The 15,858-nt window shown below is 45.1% G+C and overlaps 1 protein-coding gene across 1 annotated transcript in view; it reads left to right on the top strand.

Moving 5' to 3' along the window:
- The first annotated feature begins 4,655 nt into the window (after window positions 1-4,655).
- The window catches only part of PTPN9 (protein tyrosine phosphatase non-receptor type 9), a 54,926-nt gene continuing 43,723 nt past the window's right edge, over window positions 4,656-15,858 (top strand). Inside the window, exon 1 of the mRNA XM_024205395.2 lies at window positions 4,656-5,593. Within this exon, the coding sequence (XP_024061163.1) occupies window positions 5,561-5,593 (33 nt within the window). The 5' untranslated portion in view covers window positions 4,656-5,560. The remainder of the gene's footprint in view (window positions 5,594-15,858) is intronic.

Here is a 15,858-nt window from a genome sequence, read left to right as displayed (position 1 = left end):
TTGGTACTGCAACAGGAGGGTGTTGTCTGTTGCTATATTAAACCAATCTCCTCGAGAGGCAGCAGCTAGGTTGTTGGAAGAATTCTTCCATCAACCCGACTGCTCTATGGTAAGGGCTAAGTCAACATAACTACATCACACAGGGTATGAAATTTTTCACAGCCCTGAGCCATGGAGCTAGGTGATCTAATTTTTAGGTAGACCTTGGGGGAGGGATAGCTCAGTGGTTTGAGCATTGGCCTGCTAAACCCAGGGTTGTGAGTTCAATCCCTGAGGGGGCCACTTAGGGATCTGGGGCAAAATCAGTACTTGATCCTGCTAATGAAGGCAGGGGGCTGGACTCAATGACCTTTTAAGGTCCCTTCCAGCTCTAGGAGATAGGATATCTCTATTAATTATTATTATTATATAGTTTTATGATTAAAATGAGTATCTGCTAGGATGAGACCACCAAACTCAACTGCCTGGTTACCCAAACTAGGTTTTCACTGGCGATAAAAGGCCAGTATGTTAACCCACAGGCTTGAACTCTTTATTATGTTATATAGACAGCAAACGAGTTATGGTTCCAACCAACCCACTCAAGTTAAGAGGTGGATGAAATTTCATACTATAAATACTACTGCAGGTGATGTACCTGATTCTCCATGATAGCTCTGCTTGGTTATGAAGAGAAATCGTATTATGTATAGTAGGTGATGAGCGCCCTGATACCAGAAATTATTCTTTATGTGTAGACAGTAGATCCATTTATATACTCTTCCCCCTCCACCCCCATTTTCCCCAGAAAATGCTGGCTTCTATGCCAAGAGTGTGGGTGGTTTGATTGTACAGCTGATATTGATAATACAAGTGGGCAGCAGGAACTGTAATAACTATACTGAAAACTCAGCATGGAAGAGACTGTAGGCCTATTATCCCCCTTCATTCACACACACATAGGAAATCACGCCCTGGATGTGTGAATGAATTTGGTTATCACTTGGCTTGAATATGCTACAGGCTTCTTCAAACTGCTGTTTATTGTTAGTGTGAAACAACTCTTGGGGTGGGAGGTCTGTACTATCCCCCCCCCACACCCCCCTTCCCTGCACAGTGAGGGATGGAGAATGTATGTGAGGTAATAAGTGTCCTAAGACCTGCTGTAGCCTAAACCAGTGACAGGCTATACTTGTAAAAAAAATGAATAATACTGCTGTTGCTCTCTGTGAATCTCAGATTCTGATGGCAAAATTCAACTGGTTGGAGGAAATTGGTGCAAGAGGCACGCTGGAAGCATGGGCCCCTAATCAAGGTGCTTTTCAGATGCAATAAAGTGCTAATTTATTTAATCATCCAGGAATCCAAATCTAAGGCTAAGCATCCCTGGCCGCTTGCTTTGAGAAAGGGAAAACTGCAGCTCCGGTTACTACGTTATATGCTGTCCTTCACAGAGTTTTCCAAGGTCCTCCAGCAAAGGGGAGTCATCCGTATAAAATACAGTAGGAGGAAAAAGGCTTTTTCTCTGACAGCTTCAGTTTTCCCCTTCTGTGTTTATATGTTGTAAAGGATCCCTTGCAGATAGTGCTGCATAGTTCTGCTTTAAAAATATTAGCAGGCTCCAGGAGTAAATCTTTACATTACAATTAACTCTGAAAATGAAAGGGTGTGTTTGGGGAGAAGGTGTTAAACAAAAGTTGCTGGCTGTAAAGCATTCTGTTTCCATAACTCAGCTGGTGGGTGTGATGCTGATACTGGAGCGTGCTCCACCCTGCTCCAGGTGGAACAAGCAGCTGCCTCCGCTCCTTGTACCTGCACATGGCAATGTAACTTACTGCCAGGTGCAACAGGAACCTGCTGAGGCAGCAACAAGGAGATAGCTGGGCAAGTGGGGAGAGCCCAGTGTAGCAGAGCTAGCCAAAGTGTGGCCTGTGGGTTTCTAGAGGTGTGCTCATCTTTAGTGTGGAGATGTGGCCTACAATCAAGCCCCAGCTCAGAGCACTGTAAGCTGGCAGGATCTTCAGCCTCCACGGGCCTCACTTCCATGGAAAAGATGGAGATAGCTGCCCTGTGCTCCATTTTCCTGCAAGTTAAATACAAGCCCTCCAGCTGCCGGCAAGTTGCCAGGGCAGCCCTTGTCAGCGAAACAAAATGTCCACCCCTGCCACAGCCACTGAGGCCAGTTGGGGTATAGCTTTCTGAGCAAGCCCTGCTGCAGTACCCAGACGTGCCCCCAGAGGCAGTGTGCAGCGACTAGCATGAAAAGTGCTCTGAATCAAAGCTCTGAAGGCATTTTTTAAAACCCCTTTAGCACCCGGCTGTCCCACACCCCACTAGCAGCAGCTGCTGTTCAGCTATTTAAGTAGAACTACCTACCCAGACTTTTAAATGCCTGTCGCTGAGGTGGAGGTAGATCTAGTTAATGGATTTGGGGAAGTGGTGACCACCCTCCCTTTCCTTGGAAATGGGACCTGAAACTTGTTTGTCGTGACGTGGTGAAATGGTACGGAAAAAAATTGCGACCGCTGATCTAGTTCATTACTGGTCTTGTTCCCCTACAAGGGAATCCATCATCTATCTGTCATTCTAGATATGAATATTGTGCATATCAGTGTAGTAACTTACACTGTGTAAGTGAACTGGAGAGGAGGATTTTTGCTTCTTTCCATCAATCCCTAAGCCAGTGAGAAATTTAGTAGGTAAATATTTATTTTTATTTCATATATAATAACAGTGACCACTTCCCATCAGAACATGCTACAATGAGGAGGAGTGGCTGATCTCTTTGACCACTGCTTGTTATGGATCCTGATATGTCAGGCAATTGACAAAGTGTGTCACACTGACCCCAAAGTGCAAGTGCCAGAGAGGTCAGTACAATATACAGCACAAAATCACCATTAAGGGCCATTGGTAGGCAAGGTACTATACACTTAGAAGACTAGGCCCCTGCTCTGAGAAGATGAACATCTAAGACAGATATTATTTACTTGTAGTGCTGTAGCTCCCAGGAGCCCTAGTCGTGAACTAGAACTCCATTGTGCTAGGTGCTGTACAAACACAGAACGAAAAGATGGTCCCTGCCCCAAAGAGTTTACAATGTAAGTAAAGACAATAAATTACAATGGACTGTGGTAGACAGGAAAGGGGAAGAGATAAATGTAAACAATGGGAAAGAACTAAAGCTAAGCTCTTGTAAACGCAATACTTTTCATGGACAACATAGTCTATCTATCTGCATTGCCTCTATAATGGCCAGATGCAAGAGTGGAAGTTGAGTGGATTAGGGGAAGCTCTCTGATCTCTGGTGAGGGGTGATCCTGTAGGGATGTGGGGTGACACAGATCTTGGAGTCTGGGCCATGTCAGATCTTGGACTGCAATAGTCCACCCTAATCATATCTCTTTGTGAATGTATTAGAGTGCTCAAGCAAGGCATTCGAAAAAAGAAGCAAGTACATTCTGGAAGAGAATTTGGACATGAGGAAAACAGAAGGGGAGATTTACTTTAAAAACCGTAGTTAAATCCAGATCGGATTACAGGAAACAGCCACAAAGCAGGCATCTGAAGTTGAGATCAGATGAGCTAGCTCTTTGGGCCCAGCATGAATTTTCCCTGATCAGCAGTTCTTTAGTTTCTCGTGACCTTCCACTCTTTCCTCCTCAAAAGGCACTTTTTCACATCTGTTCAGCTCCAGGGGAGGTAGGAAAGATGGGAGCTCTAGTGTAGATAAGGTAGCAGCAACCACTGCCATTTTAACCACCATGTCATGTAGACTTGTTCTGGCTTAGCCAAAATGGTAGTTAAAACACCAGTGTTGTTTACTCCACGCTAGTGCTCCCAGGGCTGCTACCATAGATAGAGCTGCACTGGCAGGAATAAGAGTGGGGATTTTTTTTTTTTTTAACAGAGAAGGGCAAGGAGGCCTTTTAACCCTACGCCATTCACCTCCACACCCATAGGACTTACTTGAAGAAAGCATCCATAATTGTAAGACATGCTAAATTTACCCACTCAGTCACACTGTCTTTTGTTCTCTTCGCTATAGATCTGAGCACCTTTTGTAATTCCCTTCCACCCTCCTTTGACTGCATGTTGTTTATTTGTGTCCCAATCCTGCCACTGGATCCCAGCAGGCAGACCGTACCACCAGTGATCTGCAGGGGCACAGGAGCCCCACTGCATTAACCTGATTGCTGGATCCAGGCCTTAGATTGTGTGGGCTAGTTCTTGCAAACAGCTGTGCCCATAGTGTGCCAGGCACTTTACAATCATATAAGAGAACAAAGGTCTTTTGGGGGCAAGTATGCTGTTTTCTGATCTAGCTATAATGTGCTTGGTAGACTAGAGGTGCTATGGAAAGAATTTACACCTCAACTGGGTCACTTATAGACAAGGAAGGAGAGATTCTTGATCTAACGGACTGTTTACAGGTATGCAGAAGTTCTCTTGCAACAGGGTGACTTCTAATATCCTCTGTTGTATGAATCTCTTTCTCCCTCCCTTCCCTAGATTCCTCTTTCTGTTCCTTTTTTGACCCCTCCCTTTATCTCCCTTGCCCCAATGGATAGTTTCCTGTTTCTCTCGCCTTCCTTTGGACGAATGTCTCTCTTCCTTCCCCCTCCCCTCTCTGCTATGCAGATCTCTCTCTCTCCCTCCCTCCCTCCCTCCTTCCCTTAGATTCCTCTCCCTGGCTGTCCTCTGCTGCTGTTTGTGAATGAGACTCAGTTTCTGAATGGAGTAGCTGGGGGCTCTGGCTGGCTCATCAGGGGAAGCAGTATTGGCCATGAGAAGGAGAGGGGGACGGGTTGTCTTTGCTTCCTTCCTCCCTCTCTGCTGCTTTTGAGGAATAAGGACTGCGAGACAGACAAGCGAGAGATGGAGGCTGCAGGAAGGAGATTCATTTTCTAAAAAGAAAATACAAATGAAGAGAGGGAATTGATCGTCTCATGCTAACTATATTCAGGAAGCAACAGCAGGGGGATCTTGCAAAGGCAGAGAAGAAAAGCCCAGGCGGATTGAGCCACAGTGTGGCGAGATTGCAAGCAGATCTTGTGGGGGGAATGAAACTTCCAGAGCAGCTGTTTTTTTTACCCCCTTCTTGTGTGTGCAATTTTCTGTACCCTGCAAAAGCTTTAATGAAACCGAGGAAGAACTAAAAGAGCCCGACGTTTGCAAAGAAACCAAAAGAATCGTTGCAATTTAAGAGGAGACAAAACTGAACTTTAATTTATTTTTTCTTTCCAGTTGCATCAGCTTTTCGGGGGAAGGGATCACTGCATTAACCTTTCCCCCTCCAAGTGTGTGGCTAATCTGCAAGAGAGACTAATGGGTGCTCCCTGGGACCTCAGGAGCAGCGTCCCTAGTTGAGCGGGGTACTTGAGGGGCCCCTGGCTGGGAGGGAGGGAGGCCAGCTGCCCCCTCCGGGGTGTTGGCTGGGGGAAAAGGGGCCGGTTTGCTGGTTTTGAGTCAGGCTGGTCGATGCTTGAAAGCCCTGGCTTAAAAACTCCGAAGAAACAAGCAGCAGCAGCCGCCGCCTCCTCCTCAGCAGTTTTCAAGCAGGAGGAGCTGCGGCAGCAGGATGGCCGCAGAGCTGAGCCCGGAGGAGGAGCAGGTAAAGCCGTACCCCACACCGGGCGCCCCAAAGCAGGGTGGGCGCGCGCAGATCCGAACTGAGGGCTCCCGGGGGGGGACGGGGCTTGTGGAAGCAGGAAAGTGGGGGGCACATACTGCTCCCCATCCCTCCAGTGTTTTCCCTCTGAGCTCTGTGGAGATGGGGTGGTTGCGGGAGGCAGGGGACTGGTGTATCGAGGGACTGGATCAGTGCCCCCGATGCCCCCCACGTTCGCTACATCCTCTTTATTCTCCCTCCGCCTTGAACTGGGGGGGCTCCCCAGTCCCTCCGATTGGGAAAGGGTCGTGGTGGGGACACTCCATAACCTGGTCTCCTCCTCCCTTCTGGGGGGGCTAGTTACCTTCTGACGGCCCCGGGGCTCTCTCCCCTAGGGGTATTATCCCCTCCATGGGAAGCAATGGGGGGATCACCCCGATTTGGGGCCGGGGACTCCAGGGTGCGCGGGGGCGGGGAGGAGGCGGCGCGGGGATGGGCTGGGGAAGCCGCGGCCTAGTCCCCGGCCTTGCGGCTGGGTCCCATGGGGACCCCCAGCGCCCCCACCCCATAGGGCTCCCGCAGGGGCGCCGCCCCGCCCCTGGACGAGCAGCGCGGGGGGAGGAGTTGGTGGGGGAGACCCCTTGTTCCGGAGGCAGCCGCCGCCCAGGGGCCCGAAAGGCAAAAACAGTCGGGACCATCCGCAATCCCCAATAGCCCCCCAGATCCCCCCGTGGTGTATGGGGTGTGTAGGAGGGCGATGGGGGGCCAGCCCCCCAGCAGGGGCTGCTGTAGTAGGACTCAACCCCCAGCCAGATGTGGGGGCCTCAGTGTCGGACCCGGCGGAGGAGGGCAGGCCCGGGGTGTTCCTGGGGTCTCCAATCTGTGCCCCTTTCCATCTTTTATCACCCCCCCCCCAAATCACCCCGGCCCTGTTTATTCTTTTGAGTGGGGGCGGGGATGTGAAACTGAAAATTGTGCAGAGAAGTTCCCTCCTTCTCCTTCCCGTAATGTTTTAGGGAATGGGGCGGGCGGGCGAGAAAAGTCTCAACTCTCCCCCAGGCCGTGTGTCCCCAGCTGCTCCAGGGGCTGCTGCTCAGTAGGATCTGCCTCCTGTCCCCGTCAGCTCCCGAGAGATCCCGCAGGGCAGCTTGTGCTCAGGGAAGCTGGCGTCTCCTTCCTGGACGGACCTGCCTCAGTGTGTGACCTTGGGAGGGAGTGGCTCTGTGGCTGTGTCTTTGTGCCTCAGTTTCCTCTAGTGTAAAATGGGGCTGTCCACCTCGCCAGGTGTGCTGGGAGCCTTACTGGATATTTGTGATGTGCTGTCCTCCTCCCCATCCTCCCACCCCCAAGCAAATGTGCTGTGGCAGTGGTATGAGGGGATGACTGGGATTATTGCCTCACCCATTTTAAACTGGGACCACCCCCTTTTCCTGTTTTGCCCTCTTCACTTCACTCTCTCCAAGGCTGGATTTAAGATTTTATGCTTCCCACGCCCCATTCCTCCCCGTGACGTTTGTATCTTCCTGTCACTGGGTTGCGTCACTGCAGGAGGATGTTGCATACTTATAAATATAGGGACTGTGCTGTGAATTTTATGGGGGAGTGTTAACCTCATCCTGGTTATGGGGGGAAGGTGGGTATGGGTCGTGCTGCTGATTCAAGCCAGCTCTGATTTTCCCATGCTCCTGTGCTCTTTAAAGATGAGAACTCTTATAGTCTGTATCTTTAACACTTATATGTCCACAGCTTCCACCTCCTGCGCCTGGCTCTCTCCCCTTCCCATACCCAGCTGTCTTTGCCCCCCTTCCCCAACCTCATTGTTCCCACTCTTCGCTGCTACCATTGTGGACTCACAGCAGCTCCTTTTTCTGCCCAAGCTTAGACCAGTGTCCTCTGAGCAGTCCAGAGTGGTCCTCAATCCAGCCAAGAAAATATCTCTATCTGGTATTCCTGGGAGTGGGGGAAGGGAAATGCAGCTTCCATCATAGATGTATAGATCAGATATGCTTGGTTTGGAGCTGTATAAAATCCAGGGCTCTGCCAGGTTCTGGTTTCAGTGGAAAATAAAGCCTGGTGCCCTGCACTTGCAGTGAGCTCCAGGCAGGCAGGTAGCCCCACTGTGCTGAGAGCCCCATTGAAGTCAAGGGCATGGGTCCCCATGGGCATTCATTATGGGACCGCTGGTCATTACAGCATGAAGTCAGCCTCAGCAACTGGCTTCTGTATGAGATCAGAGTAAAACACGATAGCTAGGTTTTAAACAGTGGGGAAAGAGGGCCTGGATTTTAAAAAAAAAAGATATACTTTGCTTTATATTTTCAAAGTGTCTTTAATAAATCAATCCTCAGACCACCCCTGTGAAGTAGGAATTGTAATCACCATTTTACAGCTAAGGAAACTGAGCCACAGATGGTTTGAGAGACTTGGCTCAAGGCCGCAGGAATCAGTATAAGAGCTGGAACTGGAATTCCACAGTTCCTAGCTCCTAGCCATGTGCACTCACCACAACTTTCTCTCTCCTTATAGGTCAAATGAGAGATTTGTAGGAATGAAATCTAAAGTGAGGTTAATCAGATCCCATGCAGGTTGTTCCTGCAGGGGTCAGGTAGGAATTAATTCCCCTTGTCACATCATTGCACAACTCGTCCGGGGCATTCCTTTTTTTTTTTTTTTTTTTTTTGGTCGTCTTCTGAATCCTTAATTAGTGCCTTCTGTCTCAGACAGGGTGCCAGACTTGAAAGACCAGTGCTCCAATCTGATATGGCAAATCTTTTGTTCATAGATTCATGATTCTAAGGCCAGAAGAGATCATCTAATGTGAGCTTGTGTATAATGTTTTCACCCCTTAGCTCACAGAGAGCCGAGAAGCTAATACAGGCCAGAGAACTTCCCCAAAATAAATCCTAGAAGAGCATCTCTTTCAGAAAAAACATCCAGTCTTAATTTAAAAATGGTCAGTGATGGAGAATCCACCCTGACCCTTGGTAAATTGTGCCAATGGTTAATTACCATCATGCCTTACTCCTCCACTGTCTCTGAGTTCCTGGCTGGTTCATGACCTGTCTAAACTTCATATTCTCTTAAAATATCATGAACTGCTCTACAAATCAAGATGATTCTTGGGTTATTCTCTGTAAAGAAACTGAACTTGATCCTGTGTAAATCAAGGCTTCACATTAAACCCGATGTAGATTTCTTTTTGTTAACATCAAACCCTACTGTTGTGGAGGAAGCCTGGTTTACACTGAGAGTCCCGGGTAAACTCCTTTATCCCAATCTCTCCAGTGTTACCAGATTTGCCTGTTGCTTTGGGATACGGTCATTTATTAGGGTTACTCTTCTGTGGAGAGGGGAGGTTCTGTAATTCTATCAATGTACTGCTTGTCACTTGTGTTCTCATACGGAGCTGTACTTCTCCCTTTTGCAAGTTCCCTCCCAATGGAGCTATCCTGCAGGACCTAGGTTCCCCAGGGCTGGGTTCTTCCAGCCCCAGAATCAGGCAGACACACATTAACAGAGCACGTCTGAGAGGACCGGGTAAATCAGCACTCCCAAGCTGACCCCTTATATGTCCCTGGACTCAGTAGGCTGGGTCGAGCAGCACCTCCAAGCTGTCACCCTCCTATGCCATGGGCACCGCACTGGAATAGAGTACACCTGAGCAGGCTGGATCGAGCAGCACTTTCAATCTGCCACCCTCATATGTCCCAGGTTCAGCATGTCCTCATCCCCACTTTCACGTTACACTTGTTCTGGTAGTAACCCACTTGATGAGCAAACCCCACAGGATTTTTGGGTGCTGCAGGGATCTTTAGCTTAGATATGAGGAGCATTGCTGCAGAGTGAATGGGGAAACAAAAAACATCCCCAAGGGGGGGGAAGAGAGAAGCTACCGCCTTAACCATGAAAGTTATTTATTGCCAGGTAATAACCATACAAGGGGAGCCAAACAAACAAAACAGTTATAATAATAAATCTGACTTTTATAATAAAATTTAAGTTCGATTTAGAAAACTATAACTGATCAAACAAGTCAGGGTCAGAAGGCTATACCTAGGGAGAGAGGGCTGGGTTCTCAATGCTCCGTGAAGCTTGAATTCATCGGGGTTCCCAGGTGGTTGTGGTAACTGAGGGTCCGGAGTGCTGGAGACAGGCAGAGCCCCCAGCATGATCAGTCAGGAGAAGATGACGTCCCAATGGAACTGATGCAGATGTTGAATACTGGCGTCAGAACACTTACTTGAGCGTGGGCAGGGGCTTTTGTAAGGCAAGAACAATGGTTCAAGGGAGAACACTAGATTTGTTTGTGTGTAAACTGATGGCTCAAAGGAGTATACCAAAGTTGTTTTGTTCAGGCTAGAAGATGGGAGCTGATCATTCCTGGCTCTGGGTGGTGGTCCTTCCAGGGAGCTCACAATGCAGTTAGGCAGCTTCAGTATTTTGAATACCAATAAAGGATTTATTACTAGAATTGGTCTGATAACTACTGAGCTGGGTGTGTGCAGGCGTGGGTTCTTTAACATCTGGAGCAGAGATCCCCCATCATGCAGTGCTTCCCTGCTTTTCTGGTCCCAGAGTTTTGTGTGGTTCTTGCCTTGGAATATCTGTTCTCCATTCTGTATGCTAATGGGGATGCCTCCCTGCCCCATCTTCGATGCAAATGAGGCTAGGGGTGTTTCCTTAATCCTGTCATCCTTGTTTGGAGGGATTTAGGTGGGTCTCCCACTGCCTTTTCATTGCTTTTTGTAAGTCTTTCTTCTGATTGGCTTTGGTTCAAGCAAAGGGGTCGGGGGAAGGTCTTTCATGAGTCAGACAGGCTGGACACTGCGCCCTGGTTCCCCAAGAACACAGAGCTGATAGGTAATACCGGGGAGACATCTGAAACCTTTGTTTACTAATGTTGCACTGAGGAAGCAGGAACAAATTCAATACTCATGGCTCAAAAATCCAAGCAGAGGCCTTTAGGGGAAAAGAACTAACGGTTCTTCTGATGGAAAAATAAATTCTTCCAGTTTTGACCTTGATAGTTCGTCTAAAGATTTTATGCTAAAAATCCAGTGTGCTTGTTTGTTTTTTAAGAGCAGGTTACACAACAGTCAGGGGTGGTCTAGATAATACTTAGTCCTGCCATGCGTGCAGGGGACTGGACTAGATGACCTTTCGAGGCTCCTTCCAGTCCTACAGTTCTATGATTCTGTAATTTCTGTGCAGTGATCTATGGATGCTGTTTAGGCTACAGTAGAAATGCTGGGTAGTGCTATCATTTCACCCCATTCTCTCCACATGCCCTCACATAAATGGATATTCCCACTTTGATCCCCGGATTTCCTCCTTCAACCTCCCGTTAGTTTGGAAGGGTTCTAGTCTTCCATGTCACCTAAAGCAAGCAATAGGAACTGTTTATATGACCGGTGCCAGCTTTTCGTTCTTTCCCAGTGTTGCTGCTATTCCGGATGCATGAATCAGTATGTGGGGACAAAACATTCTTCGCTCTTTTCTCTGAAAAAGAAATGGCCACTGTGGTCAAATGGGGTGACATGGCACACTGGAAAACGAGGTACTTGAAAAGAATTGTTCAGTCAGTAAGGACTGGAGATCTCTGAGGTCTTGTCCACTAATGTAATGTGGATGGATCAGAAGTGCTAAATCCATTATATCCTGATGTAATTTGTGTGGAATAAAATGATCTCACAACTTTTTGTTGAGAAGGTAGTGAAGATTTCTTGATGTCACTGGATACTCCATCCCTGAAAATGGTGGGCTAATGGGCCAGGGCTGCAACGTTTAATAGCACAAATGTCAGGAAGTGAATGTTTTGAGAGTTATCGATACTTCTTTAATTCTACCCTCTTGCAATAAATGAGGGACTTCTGACATAACCACATAAAAGGCATGCAGTGATTAAAAAATTCTGTGGACACTTTCACTTAAAGCAATATTGTCAACTTAACAAATCAGACTTCTTTCTACAAATGTTACCTACTACTAGGAGTAATGCTTAAGGCCCTGATCCTGTAAAGACTTAAGCACATGCTTAATTTTAAGTAAGTAAGTAATCCCAATTGAGTTCAATGGGACTACTCACAGTGCTTAAAGTGAAGCATGTGAATAAATCTTTGCAAGATTGGGGCCCAAAATGATGCTGATTGAAAGAGTTTAGCAACAAGAATTATTTTTTTACCCTGTCATTTGTTTACTTTGTGAATTTGAGCACTTTGGTCCATAGTACGTTTTTTATTGTTTCCCCGTAGGGTCAGTTTCCCCGTTTGTTTGTGTGGGTATTTCACACAGCAATAGGAAAAGACAAACTCTTAGAAAGGGATTTTCTGGAGCATTCAGTGTTGTCCTAACTCTGCTCCCGGTGACGGCACTAGGAGTTTTATCACTGCAGAGTGGAGCAGTTAGACCAGCACTGTGAGCCCTTTGAAAATCCTATCCTTGGCTAATATTAAAACATAACTGCAACCATGACAGTTGACAGGAGAATTGAGGGCAGGGCAGGTGGATTGGGGAGACCTGAAATGACTTTACCTCCTATTTAGACATTGATTATATTTCAAGATAATGGTGTCCCTTTAAAAATCTAGGTGAAGAGGCAATTTCTACATAAAAGAACACACCTGCAGGCATATCACCTTGTGCTATGAGCCTGCCATATCTCATCAGCTAAACAGGGTCAGCTTTGTTTAGTTAGCACTTGGGTGAGACATCTTAAGAAACATCCAAGTGCTGTCTAAAGTGTTGTTGATTAAGGTGGTATTCTTCCCTCTGAGTCATTTCTGAACCAGTGATCTAGCCTGGCATTGTGCTTCTGGATGCGTCACTTCCCAGACGAGAGTTAAAACCTGGCAGCTTGTGGTCACTGGAGATCTTGGGGTACCTTTCACAAGAGTAGGGAAGTTAACTGTAGTGGTCTGGTGAAACTGACTAATTACATTCTGTTGACCTAAATAACTCCTGGAATTTCAGTAGAATTTATTGTTCACTTCCTGTTTTAAACTAACATGCAGTCATAAGCATACCATTGAAGAGTTGCTGTATTTCACCCCAGAAGTGTACAATTCACTCTATTTACATAGATTTTTTTGGAGGAACAGTGTAGGGAAAAATGATTTCTCTTCTGTCATACTGTTTGATTATCATGTGAGTCTCTGATTTATGGCCCTGTAACATCAGACCCTACTGCAATGCGTAAAAAAAGGGTACACTTACAAGTACTACTTACACTTCAATTTTAGATTCTCTGATTCTTGTGCCATTAAAATGTCAACACAAACATGTTTTGGATTTAATCTGCTGCTGAAAAGAGAATGCGCTGGAATGCTCTTTCCAAGCATGTCTGCAAAGCCCCTACCCTCCTCTTATTCAAATTTCTCCCCCCATCCCCAGTCCCCCAAACTTTGCATCTGCTCTGATGGATACAAGAAATTAGTCAGCTAATTTGAAGTGAAGCTGGGAGTAGATTAGTCATGGCAGGGCTGGGGGAAGAAGGGAGGGAAGCCGAGCTTGCAGTATGTGTGAGTGCTGGTCATTACCGAGACCTCTCTGCCTATCCTGTTGCTCCAGCAATTAATTCTTTCTCTCTTAGATATATGGACCCTCATCACCATAATATGGGAGTGCCTCACAATCTTTAATGTAACCCTTGTGAGATGGGAAATTGAGGCACAAAGAGACTATGACATTCCCAGGGTCACATAAGAAGTCTGTAGCAGAGCAGGGAATTTAATCCAGATCTTCCGTGGACCAGGCTAGAACCCTGACCACTGGAATATCTTTCCTCTGATTGTCTATTTGCTGGGGCAGGGACTCTGTCTAGATCAAAATCAGTTTAAAAAAAACAAAACACTTCTTTTAGGATCTAAATTAAATACATCTTTTTCTTAAAAAATAAACCTATTTAAAATTTATGACAACCCATGTTAAGGCCTAAACTTACTTTAATTTAAGTTATTTTAATAGATTATACTAACAAAATTCAAGCAGTCCATGTTTGCTGCCAGAATTTTAAAGAGAGTCAAACCACTGAACTGGTGGAAATCATTGGCCAAGCACCTGGAACCAGAGTTTGCTAAAAGGCTAAACCAGCTTTTGACGTCAGTCGCCTCTTCTGTAGATGCAGAAAGAATATTTTCTTCATTTAGGTTTATTCAGCTATTTCCGTTCAATGACTAGTTCATTCAAAGTTGAGATAGCAATTGGGAGCCGATTAAAGTAAGAAAGCATGTTTTCTTCTAATCTGTGAATAAAAATGAGGTGTAAGAGGATAAGAGCTACTAAAATCTTGAAGGACATGATGACTTGAAACAATAAGTTCAATTCACTAACTACAGGTTAGTGAATACTTCCTTTGTTTAATAAATCAGTTAGTTTTAAATGTAAAACATATTTTGATAAATTTATATTTTCTGTCATATTCCAGTATAATTGAGATAATTGACTTTAATAAAAAATCAATTTAAAAATGCTGGTTTTGTGCATTTTGAGTTTAATTCAAATTCCATCCAAATGCAGTTTGACACAAATCACAAGTACAAAAATTAATAATCTAGTAAATAAGAAATGCATCAGTCACTGTGGTGTAACGTAATAAAAATTAAGAATCTGAATAAATGTAAGTTAAGCTATTAAACAGCTTAAATAAGCACGTATGGCTATTTTGTATCTTCCTGGTTATCAAAAAGAAGCACCAAATGTAGTGTAAAGGCTGTATTTAGTTGCAAATCGGCATGTTTTAATGGTTACCAATCAATACGAATGAACTGTTCTTTAGGAAAATAATTAAAAAGTACAAATGCAAAACAAGATTAAAATCAGTTTTAAATCAAGGATTCTTGTGCTTGCTGATTTTAAATCACCCATTTTAATCCTCATTTAATCCTTTTGATTTAAATCAGTCCACCCCGGTCTGTAGAGCACCCACCACGTGTTGGGAGCTACCACCATGTGAATAGCATGTCAGTAATTATTACACTTTTTTAAAAATCCCATCTGTTTCTATTAGAATGTTTGAGTCTCAAGCAGCCAAGTGGATTATTGCGTTTTAAATGATTGTGTAGCAGAATTATAATAGAAGACTCCATATGCATGATAGAGATCACTTGCTCCAGGTGAGTGATAGAGAATGTTAATCAAATAGCACATCTCTCCAGGTTAGATGAAGTCCATAATTTATTTAAAATTATGGTTTTAGTTCTTATTTTTGATTTTAATATTACCGTAACCCAGGTGCTAGTTTAGATCAATGGTCAGGATATCTGAGGTTTGTAATACTTGGGAGTAAATGTCTGAATTGCAAAACATGAAACATTTTATGTCTTTAAATAAAAGCTGAACATGTTTTCTTCATACTCTCCTCCCTTCCCCTCCTCCCCCCACAAAAAAGTACTTGCCTTTAGGATAAGCCCTAAAAAGTGTGTGTTTTGGAAAGTTATGAGACCGTGAAAGAGAAGCCTTAAGGGCAAACAGGCTTCATAAACCCCAACTATAAATAAATGCAAATACACTTACAGCGAAAAAGTCAGGAAACAAAAGCTAAAGTCCTTGTAGCCGTGTTTCCTCATCTGTCTTTGAAAATGAACCAAATTTTCAAAAGTTGGCCTTCACCATTTGCATCGACACGTAATAACTGCAGGCCTAAAACTTTACCAGTAATCTGTGGCCACAATTTCTGTCACTTGGACATCTAAGTACCTGATCTGCAGTGCTGCGGTGTCTACAGCCCCAACCCTGCAAATGATTGTGCATGGGAGACTCTGGCAAGTTCCCGGCCTATAGAACTTAAAACTGTGCCCAGAAAATTACATTCACAAAAAGGGGAGGCCCAGTTAAGGCATGGTTGCATATCAGGCCTTCTCTGTATTAAAGTATTAAATTAACAGCCTCCCTTGTAATCCAGATTTCTCAAGTACAGCATTGGTGAATTAACTTTATCCTTAACAACTGCATTTCCTGACTAATAAAAGCACCTACCTAACTTAAAGCAATGATAGGAATTTTGCATTTAATTTCCTTGTTTAAAAATAAAAAATAGCTATAGCACTATGGAATTGTGCAAAATAGAACTGCGCAGCTCCATAAATTCCAGCAGCCTGTTCATCATTGTCTGCATGGGAAAGTTATACCGATAGAAAGTGAGGATGAATTTAAAGCTCTGTAGCAATATCTGTATAATTCCCCAGATACACACTCTTGTTCTGGCACAAGCGTGGCTATTGCCAGTTTATCTTATGTCACTTTGGCAGCAGTTTAAACTAAGCCCTCTTCTC

This window comes from Terrapene carolina, unplaced genomic scaffold (assembly GCF_002925995.2).
Source record: "Terrapene carolina triunguis isolate 2854851 unplaced genomic scaffold, T_m_triunguis-2.0 Scaffold67, whole genome shotgun sequence".
In the NCBI taxonomy this organism is placed as follows: Eukaryota; Metazoa; Chordata; order Testudines; family Emydidae; genus Terrapene; species Terrapene triunguis.
This window is presented reverse-complemented; position numbering and strand designations above follow the sequence as displayed.